This window comes from Dermacentor andersoni, unplaced genomic scaffold (genome assembly GCF_023375885.2).
Source record: "Dermacentor andersoni unplaced genomic scaffold, qqDerAnde1_hic_scaffold ctg00000041.1, whole genome shotgun sequence".
Taxonomy (NCBI): domain Eukaryota; kingdom Metazoa; phylum Arthropoda; class Arachnida; order Ixodida; family Ixodidae; genus Dermacentor; species Dermacentor andersoni.
This window is the reverse complement of record NW_027314754.1, coordinates 1,235,040-1,258,895: the sequence shown is the minus strand read 5'-3', so window position 1 is coordinate 1,258,895 and position 23,856 is coordinate 1,235,040. Positions and strand designations below refer to the sequence as shown.

The 23,856-nt window shown below is 46.1% G+C and overlaps 1 protein-coding gene and 1 pseudogene across 2 annotated transcripts in view; both read left to right on the top strand.

The window, feature by feature from the left end:
* LOC126531200 (membrane metallo-endopeptidase-like 1) overlaps positions 1-23,856 on the top strand; it is a 232,426-nt gene that overhangs the window by 84,120 nt on the left and 124,450 nt on the right. The window contains exons 12-17 of one of the 2 annotated variants that reach the window (XM_072285752.1): positions 1,656-1,694; positions 6,643-6,681; positions 16,971-17,069; positions 19,267-19,371; positions 19,474-19,550; positions 21,553-21,790. In XM_072285752.1, coding sequence (XP_072141853.1) covers positions 1,656-1,694; positions 6,643-6,681; positions 16,971-17,069; positions 19,267-19,371; positions 19,474-19,550; positions 21,553-21,658 — 465 coding nt within the window. In that variant the 3' untranslated portion in view covers positions 21,659-21,790. Of the gene's footprint in view, positions 1-1,655; positions 1,695-6,642; positions 6,682-16,970; positions 17,070-19,266; positions 19,372-19,473; positions 19,551-21,552; positions 21,791-23,856 lie in introns of those variants that run through there. The other variant, XM_072285753.1, reaches the window with a different exon arrangement.
* Positions 4,534-5,076, top strand: LOC140214393 (protein GVQW3-like; annotated as a pseudogene).

Here is a 23,856-nt window from a genome sequence, read left to right as displayed (position 1 = left end):
ATGACTGAATGACCGAATCATCACGAGAGCACAGGCCGGCAAAAAAAAGGCAGTTGCCGCAGGATGAAGAAACCAAAAAAGGGGAAATATGCCGGAAGAAAAAAGAATATGGTTCAATTATTGCTTGAAGCAAAGAGGAAAGGTGAAAGTGAACGCTGATGGTTAGAAATACGTGAGGAATACAAGGCCGTCTCTAGGATATATTAGAATCGCGTAAACTTATTAGGGAGGAACTCTGGAACAATACAAAAAATAACATAGACGAACAATGGAAACAAGCTGGAAGGGCACGTGGCGTGAAATTACAACGGAAAAATAACATTTTACTCGAACGTTCTTGAGGGCTAGTTGCTTCATACTTGAAGCAAGGTTAAAAGTGCCCGATGAAAACAAAGAAAACTGTATATAATATTATACTTACAACACACGCGCCTCTGAAAGCAACGCCAAGGCCCTTCTCTGTCACCATTCGGATTGATATTTTACACATTTGAATACTAATAAAAACACCTCTCAAACAAAGAATGCCTGTCTATAAAATGCAGCTTTTGCCATCTTAACACTAAATAGGTGTGTGTAAAGTTTCATTTGACCATGAAAAGTAAGACTTTTATGTTTTAGGAGGTTCCAAGCAATAGCATAATTTTGAGGAGCTGTCATACTTTTGAGGCTTTGGTGTCATACACGCCAAGCGTACTTTAGAAACTACAGGGCTGCAACGTATGAAAAATTAAATTGCAATTCAATAAATGTTCGTAGTGCAGTTAGAGTGTGATAATACCGATAGTTACCGAAAACCAATTAACTCTGGTTCGTAGTCCTATCATGGGCCTTAATGAGTTAATGTAGGCCGGACTGTTAGGCAACACGCTTGGAATAGCATCATGCTTGACCATGCACTTCTTCATAAAGTGAGGAATATCGTTTTACAGAAAATGGAGGCTGCAAGAGGCCGACTAACTTCAAGTCCAGTTCAGCTCCCTGCCCTTTCTTTCAATAGCTCAACGTCATCATTCAGGCCGCTCTGTGTTTTCGGGTACCAAATGACACTCGTCGTTCTTTCTTACGGCAGCTAGAGGAACAAAACGGCACCCAAAAGCACCGCATTCTGGCCTGTAGGATGGAAGGAGATATCAATGTTGCTTTGAAAATACGGAACTTGAACTGCCACTACTAACAGCATAATTAAAGGTTAAACTTGTCGCCTCCAATTTCGCTGAGGCGTGACTACGCCTTTTTCTTAGTATAAAATAAAAATTGAGTTGGGGGTTAAACGTCCCGAAACTGCCCAGATATTTAAGGAGCAGAGTGTATTGGAGGGCTACGGATTATTTTTGACCACAAGGAGCTACTAACGCGCAGCTATTCAGAATGCACGAGTGCATTTGCATTTTAAACGCAAAAAATTGCAGCCGTAGCTGCGTGCAAGCGAACCTGCTGTCTTATGCTCAGCAACATAGTGCCATAGCACATAGCTAATCTGACAGTACCGTGGGGAATTATATCAAATATTGACGCCAGGGTACCCCTCTCAAACGCCGGTGTGCTTTGTTTTCTTGTCTTTCTGAGCGAGAACATGTGTTTCAACTTTATTGTCACCAGTTTCCCCTTCGCAATTTCTTCAGGCATTCTAAACTTACTAACATTTCTTCTAGGAAAGTCAACGTAAAAAATCTGGCAAAAGCGATCAAGAGGTAAGTGTGAAGCGTGTTTTGTTTTCTCGCTATTGTTGGTCAATTTTTACAAGCAATTAAGAACTTTGTCATAACAGAGCGAAAAGTACACTCTCAGTTGCGACATAGAAAGGACGCTAATCATTTTTGCCAAGCAACATGGGACATATATCGTGAAAATTATGTTACTACCTTTAAATAAAAAAACTTACGCCAAATTCCTGAGGTGAAGCTTTTTTTTGCTATTCCTGCCATTTGTGGCTGCTCTCTGCTGCTGTCTTTTGCAATATTCGGCACCCTTACATAGTGCAAACTAGCACTGGTACATAGTGCTAACCAACGCGGCACGTCGCAAGGTTCACTACGTCCGGGAGAGTTCGCTATCAAAGTTTCTCTTTAAAAACGGCATTTCACCTAAGAAGCGTGGAACCAATACATCGCTTTCTCCGTCCACACGTTGTTCCCTTACATTGAATGCCTTAGAATGTGGTGGTTTTCCTCGTGCCTAATTATTGTGTGAACCAAAAAACTTGTTAAACGGGACTCACCGCCCTCTTTAGCCTGGCATTCACTGTTTTCAATATACGGCACTGTTGCCATGCAAGCCAGTTTTTATAAACAATCAGCGAAGCCATGCGTGGTTTTGGAAGTTGCCTAGAGATATTTTTTCAAAATGTAAAGGGCCCCGGATAGAATGAGCAGTTTTAGACAAAAAAGAGCTAAAGCCCGAATTAGTGTTTCGTGGGTATATTTGGTTAAGGGCAAAAAGCGGGGACAAGATTAAACAATATCAGCACTTGGGGACAAGATTACAAAACTCAAGCGCAAACAATGAAGCGTGTACATCGTGTACTCATGCCCGCTCTTATCGCGCTCTGCCCAAATGTTCTCGAAGATACGTATCAACAAAAGCACACTATGTCTCATGGTCAGAGAGGAGAAATTTACCTGGACGAGAAACGCTAAATTGTATCAAAAAGTGCATCGAATTACGACGTATACTAATTACAGGTGGTTTGAGGTCAGCTCAGTTATTGAGTTAGCAGGCTTAAACTTGAATAAGTAAGTCTAACAGCCTTTCTTTGGATAGCTAAAAGTTTTTTCATGATACTTTTATTAATGGGTCCCATACAACACAAAAACATTCTAACTTGGGTCTTATATGCTCAAAGTAAGTAAAAAGTGTAAGGCTGGACAAAAAAAAAACTGTTTGCGCTTTAGGAAGCACAACTGACGTAAGGAAAAGGAAATGTGTTGATTTGCAGTTTCGAAGTAAGTTAAATAGTTGTAGTTGATCATCCCTATTTGTAATCATTTACCTGTTTTAGTGTGAATAGACCCAGTTGTTACGTATACTTGAATGATGGCATTATGTGAGGTATTCGACGATAGACACTTTTTTTCTGTATTTTTGACCATCCCATGTTTATTACACCATTTAAATGTATTATCCAGACATAAGTACACATTTATTTGATCACCCGTACAAGTAACTTCAAGGAATAGTACGGGGTCATCGGTAAATACCAGTGTTACCACGCTGCAAAAAGTTGAAACAACGTAGAACAAGATACGATGCCCTGGGTCCCACCTGATGTAACAGAAAGAGACCACGAGTAAATCCATTCCACTGAAAGTAACTTAACAAGTTGAGTCTAGCAATAATTATTTGATCAAATGTATATGAAACAGAACATTATCTTTAAGTATTAGAGTCAGTTTCTGATGAGAATATGTTTCTAATGCCTTGCTAAAATCTAAGAATATGTTGTCGATCTCAACATTTGTAGGCAGCGTTCGTGCTACAGTGTTAACTGCTGTAACGGTAAATCCACGCTGGGATTTCTGAATATAGCACTTTGTTCAAAGAATCTCCCGATGCGTTTACCGAATACATCATCAAGGAATCAACAAATATATGACATTAATATTATAGGACTATAACTTATTATGAATGCTTGCTTTTCTTAAGGATGGAGGGAACCCGAATCGTCTTCAAATTGTTTGTACTTTTGCAGTTAATGGTGAACAGTTGAACAACACAATGAGACGTTTAGCGGCAACATCTGCATAGCGCACCAGAAATACATTAGATGTGCCATCCTGGAAGGAACATTGTAGAGTTCGAGAGCAAATGTTCGGAACAGACACGAAAAACATCGCACATATTCCATCGGTGAAAACACAGCGCGAAATAAGCGAGGACAAGGAAGCAACACAGGACAAGGGCTGCCAGCCAACCACATCGGTTTATTGAGCGCATAGAGAAACATACGGTTGAAAAGGGGTTCGTGGGGAGGAGGAGCTATCATGCACTTCATCCGTGCATGCGTCACGTTATAAAAAGTGGACTCTTAAGAATGAAACTGAAGTGGGCAGCGAGATTAGTGGTGGAGATACATAAACTCTTGACAGTTAGTGCAATTGAAGGAGCACTAATGCATGATTCACCTTTGCGTATCATCGCAAACGCTTCAAAACCTCGCATGCTGTTTGGTCTCTATGCCGGGGCCGAACCCGTGTTTCATTAAGAACGGATAACAGGCACAATTTGCACAGTATATGGCCAGATTACTCTTGCTTTTCGTCATCACGTTATTAGCGTGCTCGAGCCGGCGGTCGTTGAGGCAACGACCCGATTGTGCTATACGAGGTCTGTTAGAAAAGTGTCCGACCTTGTTATTTTTTATTTTTTGAGAACACCTGATCCATATGAAACAAGACCGCTTGCATCATCCGATCTTGAACCTTCGTGAGCATGCAAAAGTTTTTCCCGCCTTCCGATAGCGTCAGTCGCTGGGACGGAGCGTTGGAGGGAGGTAGTGCGCAATGCACCCATCGTTTTTTTATTCCAAGGAAAATGGCGAAGTGACTGGAGCAGCGCTACTGCATCGAATTTTGCCAGAAACTGGGCGACAGCCAAGTGGAAACCATTCGGAAGATTAAGACGGATTTTGGTGACGATGCTATGAGCAGCACACCGATGAAGGAGTGGTACAACCGTTTTAAAGACGGTCGCACATCGGTGAAGAGCGAGCAACGCTCCGGTCGGCCATCAACGTGCTGAAATGACCAGGATATTGCCGAAGTGAGCGCTGTGGTGATGCGGGACCGTCCTGTGACTATCCGAAAAATTGCGGAAGAGTTGGGCATCAGCACTTTTTCTGCACATTCCATTATGACCGAAACTTTGGCCATGAATAGAGTTGCGGCGAAATTCGGGCCGAAGCTGCTCACGGTAGAGCAAAAGCAACTTCGTGTTGAAGTCTCACAGGATATGCTGGATTCCACAAACAGGGACCCCGACTTCATGAACGCCATAATCCCTGGTGACGAGTCTAGAGTATACGGATACGACCCGGAAACCGAATTCCATTCGCCACAGTGGAAGCATCCCACGTAACCAAGACCAAAGAAGGCCCGCCTAGTGCGCAGCAACGTCCAAGTGATTCTGACTGCTTTCTTTGACTCCCGTGGTGTAGTACACTACGAGTACGCACCACAGGGTCAAACAATCACCAACGAGTACTACAGGGATGTCCTCCGTCGCCTACGTGACGCTGTGCGGCGCAAGAGACCGGAGTTTGGTCAGCAGGAAATTGGCGCATCCATCACGACAATGCTCCTGCACATTCCTCGCACTTGATTCAGACTTCTTTGGCGAAAAACCAGACTCCGGTAGTTCAGCTGGCTCCTTACTATCCTGCTACGGCCCCCTGCGACTTCTGATTGTTTCCCAAAATCAAGATGCCATTAAAAGGAGCGCGATTTCAGACAAGAGAGGACAATACGGCTGCAACGACAGCTCAGCTAAACACCATTCCGAAAGAGGCCTTCTCGGAATGCTTCTAACAACGGCAGCACCACTGGTAGAAGTGTGTCGAGTCCCAAGGAGACTACCTTGAGGGTGATTAGGTTTCCAACGCTCAGGTTATGCTAGTTCTTTTTCTTCGGTCAAATATCGGATAGTTTTCTAACAGATCTCGCACAGGGTGTCCCACGTAACTTGAGCCAAACATTCAAAATATGCAAATGCCACGTTGCTGCAAAGTACTAAGGTAATGTTGTTTGTCGTCACTAGGAGATACTAAGATTACTTTTTCATTCCGCCTAATTACATAATTAGTATTGAATAACCAAACTAATTCTCATATATTATGTTTAGATGAAAAGTGTCAATGAGAAACTCGTAGAGCAACGTGGAATCCTCCCGACACACATTTATGTTGCTGAATGCGTATATTTCGAAATGTGCAGGTATACTTGCAAGAACGCGTTCCTTTCTTCCAGTTTCTGTTCAGATAACACTTTATAGCAGCTTGTTTTTGTAGCATGTGAATTATTGTTTCTTGCTAAGGAGAAACCCAACGACAATCAATGTTAATAAGATAAACAAACTTCGAAAGAAAGCGATTAGGGATATATCTATAGTCGATTATACTGAACACACCGGTGAATTGTTTAAGATATAAACAATCGCTGGTCAAAAGCAATCGCACCTTCTAGGATATCTTTGGACTGAAAACACATGTTGTTCTATACCGGTAATGAAAGGAAAATGAGACATCCACCCATTCGTAGCAATTGCTACAAAGAAAACCCATACGGATTCCTCGAATGAAAAGCCTCGTAGTTGAAGAAAAATTCGTCCTGGTACGGGACCAGGACGAATGCTTCTTCAACTGCGAGGCTTACTATTTTAATTGGGCCCGAGACATGATGCCGTCTCAATGTTTAAGGTCTCAGCGGGAAAGTGGCACTGCCAAATGACTTTCGTTACTGCGAGTTTTCCGGCTCACCGAGAATCTTGTCGCAGTAAATTGGCTTTTTTTTTGGTCGAAAAGGGCAACATTAATGTACACCTCAAGCAGCTTTCATTTTCCTATTTAGTGTCCGTTCAATGTAACTGTTTTTGCTTACTCATGCAGAATAACAATTTCTTGTTTCTTTTGCGTTTATCTCTGAAAAGTGGGAAGAATGCTTCGCCTACTGGGAGGAATACAGGAATGTGAGTGGATTATTTATTTCTTCTTTTGTAAAGAGTGGTTGTGCGTGCAGAATTTACTCTGCTAAATGCGTGAGCATTTTTTGTGCTTACCCAACGAGAAAAGCGTCCGTACATCTGTCATGTAAGACATACAGCCCACAGCAGCGAGCGACTTTACCTTCGTGCTGCCTGTCGCTTCAACGCGAACGAAGCGCCGAGGCCACAGCGCTCACGGAGCTCTCAGCACAGGCCGTACTCTGCGCCTTTCGCAGATCGCTTTCAAGGTACGGGCCCGCGCGTCTCTCTTCAACGCTAAGTAAGCGACCAGAACACAGCGCGTTGAGCTAGCAGCAGTCGGCGCCCTCTTTCGGCATGCCGGATCGCTTTCAAGACACGTTCCGCGTGGCCGTGTCATAAGCAGCCGTCGACACAGTGCGCTTGGTCACGGATGGTTAAGGCGCTAACGAACTATAACGGCTTATAACGATCAGAACTTCATCAGCGTCACCGTCCGCATCAGTTCGTGTCGCCACAGTGCTGTCGTTTGTACTGGCCGGATCAAGTTTCGTAACATTGATAATGACACCGGGCTGCGTGGAGATGAGCAAGTGGCACAATGTTCGCGCAAACTTAGGCTCCTCCCAGAGTAGGTTCTCCGTGAATTTCTTTTTCATGTTTCCGTGTCGCATACAAACAGCCTGTGAGTGTTCTGCGTCTTTTTCTGTATAGTATAAAATTCAGTTTAGCTCGTAGTGAAGTTGAGTGTGAGGATTAGACCTTTTAGATTCTGTGTAACGTCTCGAATGAAGATGGTTACATTGAAATAGCGAGAATTCGGGGTTTACAGCGCTTGGTAGTGAACATTTACGTGGTAAACTTCACGCAATGCTGCACAAAGATAAATTATTCAAAATCGGCACAAAGACATTGCCCATTTACACTGGATAAACAGTTCTAATGTGTGCCTCACTTGAAGCTTAATGATTTAGATAAAAAGGTCTATTGTGTGGAATTAAGTAATAAATATATTTTGTAAAGGAGGCAAAAACGGCGGATAACCTTTAGAGTCTCTTCAAAGGGTGTATTTGTTCCCGCGCGCTAGCTTTAGCACAGAAATCACTTTCTTTATTGTGAAAGCAGTATACATTTTATTCAAGCGCTCTCGGCGCTGTGGCTGAACTCTGAGCGCAGCTGGAAAAATGAGGAGGGCCATAGAGGTGAAAAGGAATATTATAGGTGAAGAAATGACAGCAAGTACGTCAAGCTGTGAAGAAGGTGTGCTGGCGAGCTACTACGACTGAGCCATGTGCCAGTGTGGCATGACCCTTATTGCTCGCTTGGCTCTGCGAATCGCTTTTCTGTATGTATCACGCTTGCAAACAAGGCAGTCATGCCCAAAAACAGGCAGCTAATACTTTTTCAGGTGGACGGCTTGGATGGGCAGAGGCATGCCCGAGAACCACATGGAGCACAATATTTCCCTTAGTAGTCGCTCGGTTTTCGAATAGGCGCCGTGAGAAAAAGCCGACCGTGAAAGAAGGAAAAGATCGTCATAATGCTTGAGCACAGGCTGAGAGAGACAGAGTGTTGTTAGCATGAGACTTCGGACTTAGTGAAAGACATTCAACAAGAGGGGACACTAGGCGAAAACTGGCAACAGGAAACACTTCACGCCTAGTGTTAATCCCATCCGTTAGTTGACGCGAGCATGGAAAAAAAGAATGTAAAATGAAATTGGAGACAACGTTTTATTTATTTTTATTCTTGCCCCCTAAAACTAAAAAGCTTTGCGTATAAATGAACTTATACTTTGCGACCTATTTTTCTTGCGTTATCTAGCAACAAGCTAACGGCACGCCAAGCGCGACATATGCATGCGTCATGCGCTAGACAGGCCACCGAAGCCAGCGAGGCCGGGTGCGCATGTTAAGTTCGCCTGTCCGGCGACCCGTTTATTCTGGATGTAGCTTATTTTTTGGGCTCTAGGCGTATTCTTGCGTTCCTTCTGTAGTTCGACATGGCACCACGGCACTATTAGGCTACGGAACGGCGAGAAATTTTGTTTGTCTGCGACGTATTTCAAGCAATTTTGGCTTTTACGGCACGGAACCGAGATTGTGACGCAGTTAGCGAAAAACATCTCAACGGTTTTGGCGTAGTTAATTTCCGTTCATAGATGGTTTTAGTACTGTGTACTTAGCGTACGCAACGGCGTTTCGTACGTAAGATCGCTACGGTCTGCACAGTGCGCATGTGCAGAACGCAACACGAACGGTACGTGATGCGTACGCGGCCGCTGCGTACGCACGCATCCGATTCTTGCGTGCGTACGTAGGGGGCGTTGCGTGCTGCTGTCATGGTTCTCCTTTCTTCGGGAGGGTGCGAGGCAAAAGAGTTTCTCAAAATGGCAGCGTCAGAGGAGACCAGCGGAAGGCTGTACATTTCAATGGCCTACGATTTCTGCTTTGCTGCGTGAAGTGAACGCGCAAAAGCCATTCCCGGATCCTGCACGGTGGGAATGCATATCAACAATAGGAACTTCTTTTTTTAGAAAGTGTTCAGTGTGTGCTGTTTTCGCGAAAGGCAAGACCTGCTTTTAGCACAACCCACTACCTTCGCATTTCGAGTGCGATGCTCTACAAATTGAGCTACCGCGGTGCTGTTTCTCCATCCACTTTCTTGGGTATTTAGGTGTCCCAGCAGAGAACCCTGGGAGTGTTAGCCAGCGCCACCACTCACAGACCTTGGCGGCGGACGTCGAAGGCCCTTTTTGCCGTAGGCGTCACGAGAACGTGATCTTTTTGGGTGAAGGCAACTGGTCAATAAACCCACATATGCTACCTGAAGGCATCAATGTAGCCGGATTCGAGACCCTCGTTATGCAATAAACGAGGAGAAAGAGGGTTAACCGAGGGGCCCGAATTTTATCAGTCATATCATAAGAAGCCAACAAACACTGACACCAAGGGTTTATTGACCAGTTGCCTTCACCCAAGAAGATCACGTTCTCGTGACGCCTACGGCAAAAAGGACGTTCGACGTCCGCCGCCAAGGTCTGTGAGTAGTAGCGCTGGCTAACACTCCCAGGCTTCTACTAGGACACAAATACCCGAGAAAGTGGATGGGGAAACAGCGCCGCGTTAGCTCAATTGGTAGAGCATCGCACGCGAAATGCGAAGGTTGCGGGTTCGGTTCCCACCTGCGGCAAGTTGTTCTTTCATGCATATTAATTTCCATTAATGTATCGTTTATTTCATTTCTTAAGCACAATTAATTTCCCCTATGTTGTCCTTTGTGTCTGCGTTTGTCGGCTTTTTATGATAACACTCCACTATTATCACTCTTGGCAATTGCTCGTCGCGTCTTCGACAAGCGTGAGTACCGAAAGAAGGTATATGTTGGGGGGCCATAGAAAGCGTCACAAACTTGTCTCACTGAGATTCAGTACACGCCAAGCTGTTTATTTCCCTGTTTATTTCCCTGTTTATTTTCCCTCAACCGTATTGGTCCTGGCGACTGTGGTAATGACACGACTCACTGCCGGTTACGATGATGCTATCGCTCCTTCATTCCAGACGCACTGCTGAAAACAACACGGAGCAAAACAAAAAAGAAAAAAGAACGTAAACTAGGCGCTCAGAGCCCTTTCGTCGCAATGTCGACGCCATTTAATCTTGTGGTCTGAAATATTTTAGCTCATCGCAAATCCAATGCACTGTGTTTTCGATGAGCTTAAAATGTCTGTGGAACTCTTCTTCGCTCATGTCGAGCTCGTCACACCGATGCCTCTCGTCCCGGTTGTCTTTCGCCAACGCTCACCAGCAGCACACCAAAGGAGCAGCCATTGGCCTCTCTAACTCGTCTCGCCAGCGATCGCGAGGCTAGCAGAAGGCCACAGTTGCCTTAGCAACCCTCTAGATCATGCTCGCGGCCGCGCGCGACCCTCGGGTGAACCACTTTTCCGTGGTTCCGCTCTTAGCAGACGACCGGTTCGCTTTTCCAGCTGATTGGAAGCTTGTGGGACGACAACAAAATTTGCAGTAATACGCAACAGGGATGACGACAATGAAGTGCCGGCCAATCGCGTTCGTGAGAGTCAACCAGTTCCTAACGGAACCGCTACAGAATAAAGCCACAGATAATTTTCGAACACTGGCTATTTTATGAGTTAGTGATTCTTAGATTGGTTACAGCCATTATACAGAGTCCTTCATAAGTTCACATGCTTTCCCCTTGACGTCGATTATTACGTTATGAAGAAGACTACACTGTGCTTTTCCTACGCGCTTAAAGAAACGTCATTGCGTGAAATTGTCTATACGTAGTCAGCTACTCGACATTGTTTTGATTTAAACAAAGTGGTGCAAATGTACCAGCAGGTTTATTTCAAGTGACTATTTGCAGTACGGATCCTAATAGTTGTGTCTGTATTTTTGTATTGATACTACAAGTGTAAACTCATTCTTTACGAGCCCTTTAAGCAGATAATCAAATGGATTTGCCAAATTAAATGCTCAGGCTGTTTTAGTTTTTACGAAAAATGCGCTAAATTCAGAAACTATGACGAAACTTTTGTATAGACACAGTGAGGAACAGTGACGCTGCAAAACTAGAAGAAGAATATAAGCTCCCCCAATGATTACAATACTCCCTAATGCGAAATTCGACGCAGCTGTATATGTGTTTTCGTTTCGGGATATATTAACTGGCGCGGAAAGTCTGTCTCGTGCGGCACATTGAAAACGGTGTGAAGTGTGGCCCGAGCGCCGAGCTAATCGGGACGCGAGTGCGGGATTCACAGTAGCCGCCGCAAATAGACTGTTACGTTTCGCCTACGACGCGCGGCATAGCCGGCGCGGATGCAACGGACGCCGGGGCTTCGTTCAAAGCGGCGGACATTTTGGCCCGTTCGGAGCTGCCGCAAAGCCTCCCCGCCAAACGCGTCCAGGCGTGTTTCAGTGCCACGTGTCTTCGTGTGTGCGTGTGTGTGTGTGTGCCCGCGCTTGTCAAAGCGCGGCAGCCGGGGAGAGGAGCTTCCCAAGTGTGAAGCGAGGAGGTCTGTCCGGCGCCGGCAAGGCGGATGCGTCACTACACTCGTCTCAACTTGTCTCTCAGCTCGTCCGTGCCCCGCCGTCACGTGGTCTCGTCACGAGGCCTTCCTCTTGCCCTCAACTCCGAGAGTATAAGAGCAGCTGCCCCCGGACGCCGGGAGAGAGGCTCCGATTTCTTCTGTTGAGTAACGTGCTCTCCCGTCTCTCCACTCCGGTCGACCTGACCGCCCGCTCTTTTGCGATGTTAGAATAAACAAGTTGTTCTGTTACCAGTCGACTCATGCTTTGCCGGGACCTTCGGATGCTTCCAGTTGTGCCCCAGGCCGCCAGGCCAACGCTACCCTTGGGGCTTGCGACCCAGATTCTAACAGCTGGTTGCCAGCGGTGAGATCGCGACAACGGAGGCCAGCAGCGAAGATATGCGGTTGACTGTATGCTGAGCAGCACAACGACCATCCGGGAGCAGTGCAACGAGCCCTGTGTGATGACTGGTTGCCTGCAGCGGAACGACTGCGCTGAATTCTTGGCTGCGAGGTTTGGTGAGTGCGGGACTTTCTTCTTCTGAGTTTTGCCAGGCTTTTGTTAGTGTCAGAAACAGAGCTGGTAATTGTGGTTGTCGTTGCTGCCGGGTTAGTTTGCGGCAAGACAATAGTAGGCAGTGGAGAAAGCAGCATTCAGAGCAGCCATGGATTTGAAGTCGTTGCGCAAACCCAAATTGCTGGAGCTTGCAAGAGAGTTGGGTCTGGATGTCTCAGACAAACTCAGAAAACCAGAACTGCTAAGGGCTATTCTTGAGTTAGAAGCGGAGGATGACGAGCTGTCGGAATGCCTTGAGCCCATTGAGGAGAGGGCAAAAAGACAGGAGCGCGAACTTAAAGAACAGAAAGAGAGACAGGAGCGCGAACTTAAAGAACAGAAAGAGAGACAGGAACGCGAACTTAAAGAACAGAAAGAGAGACAGGAGCGTGAACTTAAAGAACAGAAAGAGAAAGATGAGCGTGAACGAAAAGAACAGAAAGAAAAAGAGCGTGAACGTAAAGAACAGATAGAACGAGAGCAACAAGAGAAAGAAAGAGAGCGCGATCGTCAACACGCTTTGGAAATGAAGCGTCTCGAGTTAGAGATGGAACGCGCTCGTAATGGAAGTCAGGCACACGGTGCAGGAGAACGAGTATTGTTCAAAATGACTGACCTGATGCAGCCGTTTAAGCTTGGAGAGGACATTGGTTTGTTCCTGGTTAACTTTGAGCGAACGTGCGAGAAGCAGGGGTTCTCTCGGGAAACGTGGCCACAGCGCTTGCTCACTTTGTTACCCGGCGAGGCGGCCGACGTAGTCGCTCGCTTGAATAGAGAGGAGGCAGAGGATTTCGACAAAGTGAAATCGAGTCTGCTAAAAAAGTACAGGCTGTCAGCGGAGGCGTTCCGTCGGAAGCTTCGGGAAAATGAGAAAGGTAAAAGTGAGTCATATACAGAGTTTGCCTACAGGCTTATGTCAAACATGCAGGAGTGGCTCAAAGAAGAGAAAGCGTTTGGTGACCACGAGAAAGTTCTGCAGTGTTTCGGGCTGGAACAGTTTTATAGTCGGTTACCTGAGAACGTGCGGTACTGGGTCTTGGATAGGCCAGACGTTAGTACGGTGGCTAGAGCCGCTGAGCTAGCCGAGGAGTTTGGGACGCGTCGGGCTCGTGCAGCTAAGGACGGTCAAAAGGGTGAATTTGGCTCCAAGTTTGAGAGGCCGAAGTTCACGCCCATGAGAAAGCGGTTCGAGACGAGGCAAGCGCGCGTTTGTTATACGTGCCAGAAGCTGGGTCACTTTTCGGCGCAGTGTCCAGAAACAAAAACAAAAGTCGTGTTTTTGTCATTATGCAGCACTGACGAGAACATGAAGCTTCTCGAGCCTTACATGCGAGACCTCCTCGTGAACGGGAAAGAGTGCCGAGTGCTTCGCGATTCCGCTGCTACGATGGATGTAGTTCACCCCTCTTACGTAGAACCCGATATGTTCACGGGCGAGTGCGCATGGATCAAGCAAGCCGTGGAAGCTCATAGCGTGTGTCTGCCCGTAGCAAAAGTGCTTATTGAAGGACCTTTCGGAGCGCTTGAGACGGAGGCCGCAGTGTCATCTATGCTGCACCCCCCAGTACCCGTACCTATTTTCGAACAGGTCCGATCACCTCCTGCGCGAGAAGGGGCTTTTGTTTGGTGAGGCTAGCGTTCAGGCCTTAACCAGATCAAAGGTTCGGGAGCTCGCTGCAAAGGCGGTAGTTGCGGGGCCGACGTTGTCGAACAATGAGAAAGGGTCAGAGGCGCAGCAAGCTGATATTCAGAGCACGTCCGAACTGAATAAAATTGAGCCTGTAGCGTTAAAGGCACCAGATACTGGAGAGGAAATGCCCGACACGGGAAAGTTAGAAGAGCTATCTGCAGATTTGCTCATCGCGCCTACGTCAGACGGACTTAATAGGTTGCTAAAAGTCAGCCGGTCGGCTTTGATAGCCGAGCAAAAAAAGGATGGCAGCCTAGAAAACATACGCTGCATTGTCAAGGAAGGTATCGCCAAGAAGAATGCTCGCTTTGTGGAAAGAGGTGGGGTCCTGTACCGGAAGTATCTAGACCGCAGGGGAGTGGAGTTCGATCAGCTGATCGTGCCTCAATGCTATCGTCAGGATCTGTTGCGCTTGTCGCATGGGGGTTCGTGGTCCAGACACCTAGGAGTTAAGAAAACTAAGGACCGTCTCTTGCAAGACTACTATTGGCCAGGGTGTTTTCGGGACGCAGACCACTTTGTGAGGACATGTGACACCTGTCAGCGGATAGGCAAACCAGGGGACAAATCGAGGGCGCCGTTGAAGTTGGTACCTATCATTACGGAGCCTTTTAGACGGCTCGTTATTGATACAGTGGGACCTCTGCCGGTAACAACCACGGGGTACAGACACATTTTGACTGTGATCTGCCCAGCGACAAAGTTCCCTGAAGCAGTGCCGCTTAAAGAACTCAGCTCAGTTGAGATAGTCAATGCACTACTGTCGATATTTGCGCGAGTTGGTTTTCCTGCGGAAATCCAATCAGATCAGGGCACAGTGTTTACTACCGCTTTGACGACAGCCTTTCCCGAAAGGTGCGGGGTAAAGCTGTTAGACAGCTCAGTGTACCACCCACAGTCGAATTCCGTTGAGAAGCTCCACTCCGTCATGAAGCGCGTGTTGAGAGCATTGTGGTTTGAACAACAAACTGACTGGGAGCTGTGTCTGCCTGGGGTGATGTTGGCATTAAAGACCGCGCCGCATGCGGCTACGGGGTTTTCGCCAGCTGAGCTAGTGTACGGTCGCTCGCTGCGTTCTCCGCTTCGCATGCTTCGAGACGGATCACTGCCCTCTCCAATGGCTGCAGACCATCTCTTCCACAAATGGCCGCCTCCTGCGCTGGAGCCTCGCTTTGCAACAATATTCCTTTGAGGTGCGTTACAAAAAGGGGAGTCTCAACGGTAACGCCGATGGCTTAAGTCGAAGCCCCTAACGTAAGAATCAGCCTCAAAGTTATTTGTTACTGATGTTTTTCTTCCTGAGGCAGGATTTTCAACATATTGCTTTTGTGTAGTGTTTCAAAGTGATGATGTGCTTTCTAGTGCAATTTTCCGATTTGTGGACGCGTTCTGAGTGCTGCTAAACTACTGTAAGGAACTAGGCGCTAGTATAAAAGGGGAAAGAGCCTGGCAGGGCTTAGTGAGGGTTGTGCCGTGCTTGCTGACTGAGCGGTTGAGTTTCGGCGTAGTTCTAACGCTTGCCGGGAACGAGAACAAAAATGTCAACTCTCCCGAAGTCACTTTGCAGTGTCCTGGGTGAACCTGAACGAGAGAACGAGGCCTTCTCTGTGCGCTGCGCTCAAGAAACGCCGAAGGACGACCGACTTCGGTTATGAGCATCATCAAGCGACATCCCTCCGGACAGCGGATGCAGTCCCCTGACCATCGGGATCTCCTTCCCCCGGTGGGGCGGTCTGTTACGTTTCGCCTACGACGCGCGGTATAGCCGGCGCGGATGCAACGGACGCCGGGGCTTCGTTCAAAGCGGCGGACATTTTGGCCCGTTCGGAGCTGCCGCAAAGCCTCCCCGCCAAACGCGTCCAGGCGTGTTTCAGTGCCACGTGTCTTCGTGTGTGCGTGTGTGTGTGTGTGCCCACGCTTGTCAAAACGCGGCAGCCGGGGAGAGGAGCTTCCCAAGTGTGAAGCGAGGAGGTCTGTCCGGCGCCGGCAAGGCGGATGCGTCACTACACTCGTCTCAACTTGTCTCTCAGCTCGTCCGTGCCCCGCCGTCACGTGGTCTCGTCACGCGGCCTTCCTCTTGCCCTCAACTCCGAGAGTATAAGAGCAGCTGCCCCCGGACGCCGGGAGAGAGGCTCCGATTTCTTCTGTTGAGTAACGTGCTCTCCCGTCTCTCCACTCCGGTCGACCTGACCGCCCGCTCTTTTGCGATGTTAGAATAAACAAGTTGTTCTGTTACCAGTCGACTCATGCTTTGCCGGGACCTTCGGATGCTTCCAGTTGTGCCCCAGGCCGCCAGGCCAACGCTACCCTTGGGGCTTGCGACCCAGATTCTAACAAGACCATCGCTCATGCAGCGCTTTGCTTCCATACAGGTGAAGCGCGCTACTCTTGCGCCATAAATTCTGTCGCGCGCGGCGCTACACTTCTCACGATTGCGCCATACCCTCCTCCTCCGCTTTCCGCCTCATATTTCCGGGTCACCTTCGTCCTGCGCTTTCTTTCTCGCGCTCTCTTCACTATCCCCGCATTTCATTTCCCCCTGTGCTCCGAGTTCACTCTCATCTTTCACCATGCTCGTTCGATCGGTTACGAGGTATGACGCCGAAGGAACGGGCACAGAGAGTTCCGCTCTAAAATAGTGTATTGCCCCATGCAGTAGCTTACAAGATGTAACGGTGATATCACTGTGACGCAATTAATTAGCAGTATTATGGCGCAGCCAACAACGAGGGACTACAAATGCAATGTTGACAGGCGCCATTATGTTTCAAACACAGGTTGATGTTCCTTCTGTCGTCCGTCGTCTTTTGCGGAACCAGAATAATGCATTAACTATCCTAGCAACGTGTTTCATTCACGCGTTTACCCTACTACACCCCGCTAGCACTATCCACTGTAGGTTTAACACAGAACTTAAAATGCAGAGACACGATTGTTATGGGTCAAGACAACTCCGTGTACGCTGGAGGTTTAATACATAACTTCCATTGCAGAAAAGTCATTATTATAATTCAAAAGGACTTCGCGTCCACTGGAGCAAAACCCTGAACGAAGACCTTGCTGACAACACTGGCCTCCAGACAGCTTTCAAAGTGAGTTTCAGGAATGCTTCGCAGGAATAACCCTGCCATATATGTATTCGACTTGTGAAAAGTGTAACAATCTATAAGTAATAGCTAACATTCGTGCGCGAATAAAATATGACATCAAACTTATACACGTGCTCATTTCATACAGAAGTGCTTTTGATGAACGATATTGTTCTATTCACAAAACAGTTTTCATGCACTACAGAATCTTGGAAACCTGCTTCATTTACCTTTAATAATGGGACAGTAACTCCGGATAAGACCGTTTCCCCATCTGCAGACGTTTGTGAAGAAACGAAAAATAAGCACTCAGTTTAAGAAAGGGGTCCATTATAACTGGAATACGTTATAAGTATAGACTGTGCAAAAGAAATTGGCTCACTATCCCCGCCCTGCGAAAGTGAATGTCCAGCGAAAGCTGTTTAAAACCACCACAACTGCTTAGGTGGTTATGCAATGCTATATTACTTTAGACCAATCGTTGTGGTGCTAGTTTAGACTAATGGTACTAATGGGACCAAGGGTAAGTTTGACAACACGCGACCACACATAGTGTTGCTACAGCAGCACTGAAATCAGTTGCTAGGCAGGTTCTTTTTTATTCGAAAGATTAGTGACGTCACTCCCCACGTCGTCGGCGCGGCAGCTTGCACACCAGTAATTTTTGCCCGAAAACGTATGCGGGCAGCGCGGCGTCATTCGCATTGTTATCAGCAGCATCTTATCAATTATGTGGTTCGGATGATCGTTTTGTGCTTGTTCGTTATTGACACGTATGCTGGTCTGTAAGTTGTCTGCGCCATTCGGAAGGTTGTATGCACTGTTCACTTCACTTTGATGACTGCTTGAAGCCTCTGCCCTACTTGGGTACTAGACACTGCTCCTGGCCCAGCGCTGCCGCCGAGATTCGCCCCACATTTTTGCTTCCGGACGCGGACATGAAAAATGCCGACCAACAAGAGTCTAACAGCTTCGCTGTAAAATGAACAAGCAATGTTACAAAAATAAAATTTAGGATTTCAGGCCGTGAGCTGAGGGCAGTTCGATTTATTAACCCTCCCAAATGGCTGCAAAATCTTTTAGCTTCCTGTTTTGTCATTACTGACATTACTACGGTGCCTTCCTTCTAGCCATTCGCTTCACGTTGTCCAAGGAGCAAAACAAGTTTACTGGGTTTCCTTGCATGTCGTATGAATTTAGATTTAGGTCAAGCGCGAGGCAACATCAGCATGTGGATAAGTCCACACTGGCATCCTTATTTATTTGAAGCGTCAATTTTTCCCCCCAAACTTATCAAAATAATTATTCTGCACGTCAAATTATTATTAGACAACCTTATTACGCTAAGCTACATGTTACACTTTTTCACCACTAAGTGAGGAAAGTCATGCGGTTTGCGCCTGTGAACTGAGAGGCTCACAACGTCAAAATGCGAATGGGATTGCACTTGAAATTTGAGAATATTTAATGCGACCTTTAAATTTTAGATGAGAATTCAGAGACGTATTTTGAAAAACTGAAACTCACAATGAACAAGACGATGCCTGCATAAGTGCTCAGATAAAAAATATGTCTACGCCAGTGGGAAATAGTGAGCCATACGTAGTTATGTGTAAACAGAGCTCTTCATTATTGGTCCATTGCGGTTATCGAGAAATGCACACAGTTGATGTATTCTAACCTCGACAGTTCTTGTTTTTGCTTTTAAAAAAAATTATCTGACAAGAAACCACGTGATTGGTAATGCCACCTGTTTTTGAAAGGCTGCCGCTAATTAAAATCAATCCCTTTACCCACATTCGCGTCGCCTTGATGTTTTTCTACGAAGAGTCATTAAGCTAGATTCTTTAAAAGTGTGCAAAGAAGCCGAAACAAAGCACGAAACCATAAGTGCAGTTGCACAAGACTTTCAAGGAATCAGCACAACTGCACAAGGAAGCTAACCCTTAATGCTGGCACAGGGAACTATGAAAATGGCCGTACATTACGGCTATGCTTTTATAAATATCCTGACACATTTTATGCAATGTTTTAATTTTTGCCACCACCTACCACTGTAGTTAAAGATTGTTTATTCTTTAGGCTGCATAAAGTGAACTAAAGTCGAAGCATACTACTGCTACATTACTTAGAGGTGGACTTAAAGGGCACGCTTTTGGTGAAAGGCCTAATTACGCCATTCTCGTTTTTTTATTTCCAGGCATATACCACAGTACTTGAAGAAGAATGTGCAGGAGAAGACACTCATCTAACAGGACTAGAAAAATTCAGCGGAATGCAGCTGTTCTTCATTTCGCGTGCTATGGTAGGTTGTCTGACTTTGGACAAACAAACTATATTTTACATGAGCAAAAACTCCTAAATTACTCTTGTAATGCCTGCTATTGCTTTTACGTTATTTCCACAGACTTTGTGCAAAACAGCAGACAAGTATTCGCTCATCAAAGAGATAAGGAAGGTACAATTCAGCTCTCCGCGAAACAGGTAAGATGAAAATTTATCTAGTCAGAAAAGGTTCATGCGTGGTTCACAGGTTTTATTGCCTTTTTTCACAGAATTTGCAATGAAAGGAAAATGAGAGCGAAGTCATGACCCTTCTCGAGACACCTTGCATTGTGCAAAATTCTTAACAGGAGTGCCTCATCACATGAAACTATTGCAGTGTCTATGACCTATAATTTTAGCGTTTCCTTTCATTAAGGTACGATGCGCGGAAGAAAGAGTCTGCAAATTGTCAGAAAATGTATTTCTTCAACACTTTCGGCACCGCAGAGGACCACATTGAATACAATAAGCGTTTAACAATCCATCCTATTCATTCTCTGCTGACTGTAACAGCTAAGTTGCTTTATTTTGCCATTATTTAGAAATAAGCGTTGCAGCAAAGAAACTAGTCGACCTACCTCCGCGAAGTGCCCTTGCTGTGTAAACATTCATAAGTTTCCCATTTTCTGTTCTTTGGTTTGATTTTTGCATAGTATGTACGTTACGAAACGTGTTTGAACATTTTGGCCACATATATCGATCAGTTTTTTCAAGGATGTTTCGGCCATTATATTCGTTTTGGCTGGAGTTGTCTTCAGACACTTCCGTTCACTATGTGTTCGCCGTACAGTTGGCAGCAACGTATGTTTGCATTTACCTGGATTTCGCCACCGCCATTTGCGAGGCGTGTCGTTGAAGCACAGAAGGTTGTAGCCAGGTTGTCGGTGTTACATAAGCTGTATAGTTTCGCCGTGAACAAATGCTGACCCATTAGTGTTTTTACGCGCAGTATAACAAGACTCAGGACGATGGCGCGCTGCGTCCGTCAAGTAGAACCTACAGCTAAAAAAAATTATGACATTATCTGATACTCTCCCCGATCACCGTTTCTCAACAGTATCCCCCGTTTACTTGCTAGTCTACGTTATTACGATAAGAGATGTCATAGTTGCTGAGGAGCAACCAAAACACATGGATGCCACTGTTCGGCGCCTCCAATCACGTATTACTGTTAATTCTTCACCTCACCAGTATTCATGGGCCTCCTTTCATAACTACAGAAAACGAGGACATCATTTTGACGCTCTAATTGACGGAATTAGTGCAATTGTCGTTGTTTTTTTTACATATTGCAAAGGCGAATTTTTGGTGCATGATATGCGTGCGAAATGTTTGGATTTTATACGAAGGTACTGCGATGTAATAGGCTAAATTCCTCGCAGCAAATTGCCTTATGTGACGAATTCATCATGCTCCCAGCTGCCTCGTAATCTTATGATAGCCCTAGAGGTCAAGTTATATGAATAATTTGAAACACGCTCAGTTTGGCTATGTCGTCAAAGAAACAAAACTGACGGATATGTGCCACTATAACGCGAACAATAATTCGCAGAACGAAATGTGTGTCCACAGGTTAATACGAGTAATAGACCTTCATTTGTCCACAAGAAAACCTCATAATTTTTCACTGCTGAATACCACGTGACGAAATGGTTGCTTCATAGTCTTCGCGGGCTGGCAATGTAAAAAATGATTAAATTAGGCAAATTTCAGAGATTGCTTTTACTTTTCATGAAAGTTTCCAAGAAACATACAAAATAAGAAATTGTTCCGTTGGTACAGAAAAAAATGTAATTTTTTTCTTTTTTTAGTAGAGCGAGATTACATTAATCTGAAGTCTGAACGCTTTCTTATTTGCTATAAATATGCTGACACTCATCAGTACAACTAAGCCAGTTAACTAAGGAAACATTTCAGCCAAGGTAGTCTCTCCTGGCGTTATCTCTTAAGCGACGCACAAGTAAGCCTAAAATTACAGTTTTACATGACTACATCAGCAAAGTTCTCTTCGGAAAATTCAATAAGGTACTAGTGACCTGTACAGCAGTGTGGTTACATTTTCATTAAACTGTTTTGTAGAGGAAGTGATATCGTGTGTAAAAATGTCGATCCCTTGTCTTTGCTTACAAAGGCATGACACATATCTGCTATTTATTTTTAGGGTGAACGTGCCCTTGAAAAATTTGGACGAATTTGGTAAGGAGTTCAACTGTTCACTTGGCTCCCCAATGCACCCGTACAAAAATGAAACCTGCTCTTTATGGTGAAGGGGAATTGGACAACAACAGCATGAACAGCCTGATGTTAAGAGCTCAAAACGTAGACGGGATACGAGACAAGAAGACACCACAAGCGCTAATGAATAAACGTTTGTAAAGGTAAATAAATAAACACTATGAATGCGCAAGACTTATAGCTTAATGAGTTCTTGCTCCTTCTTGGCACCTTGCAACCAATTAACTAGAATGACAAATATTGCAACAATTTTAAGAACACCATGCCTCTTACGACGCTGCTTCAAGCATGTAGGCGCTTTCCTGCTTACTTCAATTATTCATATATGCAGCTTAGTGATAGGACATGTGGCGTTGTAGGCTATTTTTTTGGCAATATAAGTAGAACGCCTAATTTGTTGCCCTATACTTTTATCTACTGCAAGAAGAAGAAGTATTTTAATGATTGGAAATGTAGAGAGGTCGGCCGGATAATGGAGCATCTGGCCTGCTACTCTACGTGAGGGAAGGGGAAGAGGGGAAGAAAAAGGGTCACAATGGGGGATGATAATGGGAGGAACGAGGTGAATGGCACATTACACAACTGGTATCACAGGCGTGAGTCCAGGCCAGTGTCACCTAGGAAACGTGAAAGTGCACGCATTGTCTCTGTCGTCTGCCAACTCTGTGGCCACGCGCCTAGCAAGAGGTCCTCCGACAGTGGTCCATTGTGTAAATGTCTCAATGTATCTGCCAACATCAGTCTTTCTCGCGCATACTCAGGGCACACCACGAGCACATGTTCTATAGTCTCTACAGCGCCACACACTGAACAGTCCGGGGAGTCTACCCGTCCAATAATGTGCAAATATTTGCGCGTGAAGGCGACGCCTAATCGCAGTCTGTGTATCAGGCATATATGAGGGCGTGGAATTCCACGCAGAATAGGAAATTTCATATCGGGATCCAGGCTTTTAAGGCGGACGTGACGAGCGTCTGGCTGGGCCCAGTATCTTCTCGTCGCACTCCTCATTAATTCCGACAGGAGGCATGTGATGTCCGGTCTGGAGAATGGCACTACAGTTCGCAGGCCATTGCTGAGGGCGCGCCTTGCTGCAGCATCGGCCATCTCATTACCGTTGAGCCCACAGTGTCCCGGGATCCATTGGAACACTATGCGGTGGTGTTTTTCTTGAGCGTATGAAAGTAGCTCGGTGATCTGCAGGGCCAGAACCTGATATGCGGTGTGGCGCAGGAAGCATCCCAAAATTTGCAGCGTGGGTTTTGAGTCCGTGAAAATGCACCACTCTTGAGGTCTTTCCCCCCAGATGTGGCGAATCGCTTCCCGAATAGCCACAAGCTCTGCAGCGGTTGATGTTGAATTATGGTCTAGTATGAAACCTCGAGTCATCTGTTGGGCTGGTATCACCACAGCTGCTGTCGATGCCTTAGGTGACGCGGAGCCGTCTGTGTAAACATGAACATATGTCTGGTATTCTGACCAGATGTACGCGCGAGCAAGTTGTTGTAGTCCACTGACGGGAACCAATGATTTCTTTAGTATGCCGGGGACATGTACGCATACGGAAGGTTGAACCATCACCCATGGTGGTTTGACGGGGTGATATGGAAAGGCATAGCCTGATGTTATGTGGGGTAGATGGCAGCGGAGTGCACTTGTGAAACTGCTGTCCGGTCGCTCATGTAGAACCGACGTCAATGGATGGCAATGGTGTCGTGTCAGTAAGCGTAAATACACACGAAGTGGTTCGTGGGACAGGTATATCGGTAATGGGCATACGTGGGCTTCCTCAATTGTGCCTTTGTTGGAGGCACGCCGTGGCAACCCGAGGCATATTTTTAGTGCCTGCGCTTGGACGCTCTCTAATGTCCGTAAGCAGGAAATGCTCAAGTTTGAGAGTATCGGAAGGCTGTATCGAATGTAGCCTACGAAAAGAGACTGATAAAGTCTTAGTAATGAGCCTTCCGTGGGGCCCCATTTCATGCCTGTCGCGAAGCGAAGAACATGGCAAAACAGATTGAGTTTTTGCTTCAACATATTAACATGCCTCGTCCATGACAAACCGCGGTCGATGATAATGCCCAAGAATCTGTGGTGGGAGACATAAGGTATTATGACACCGTTAATGGAGATCGGTTAGCGGCAGACGGATTTGCGCGTGAATGCAACCACAGCACATTTTTCGGCAGCTAAGCGCAAACCCTGACGCCGTATGTATCGTGAAGTAGAT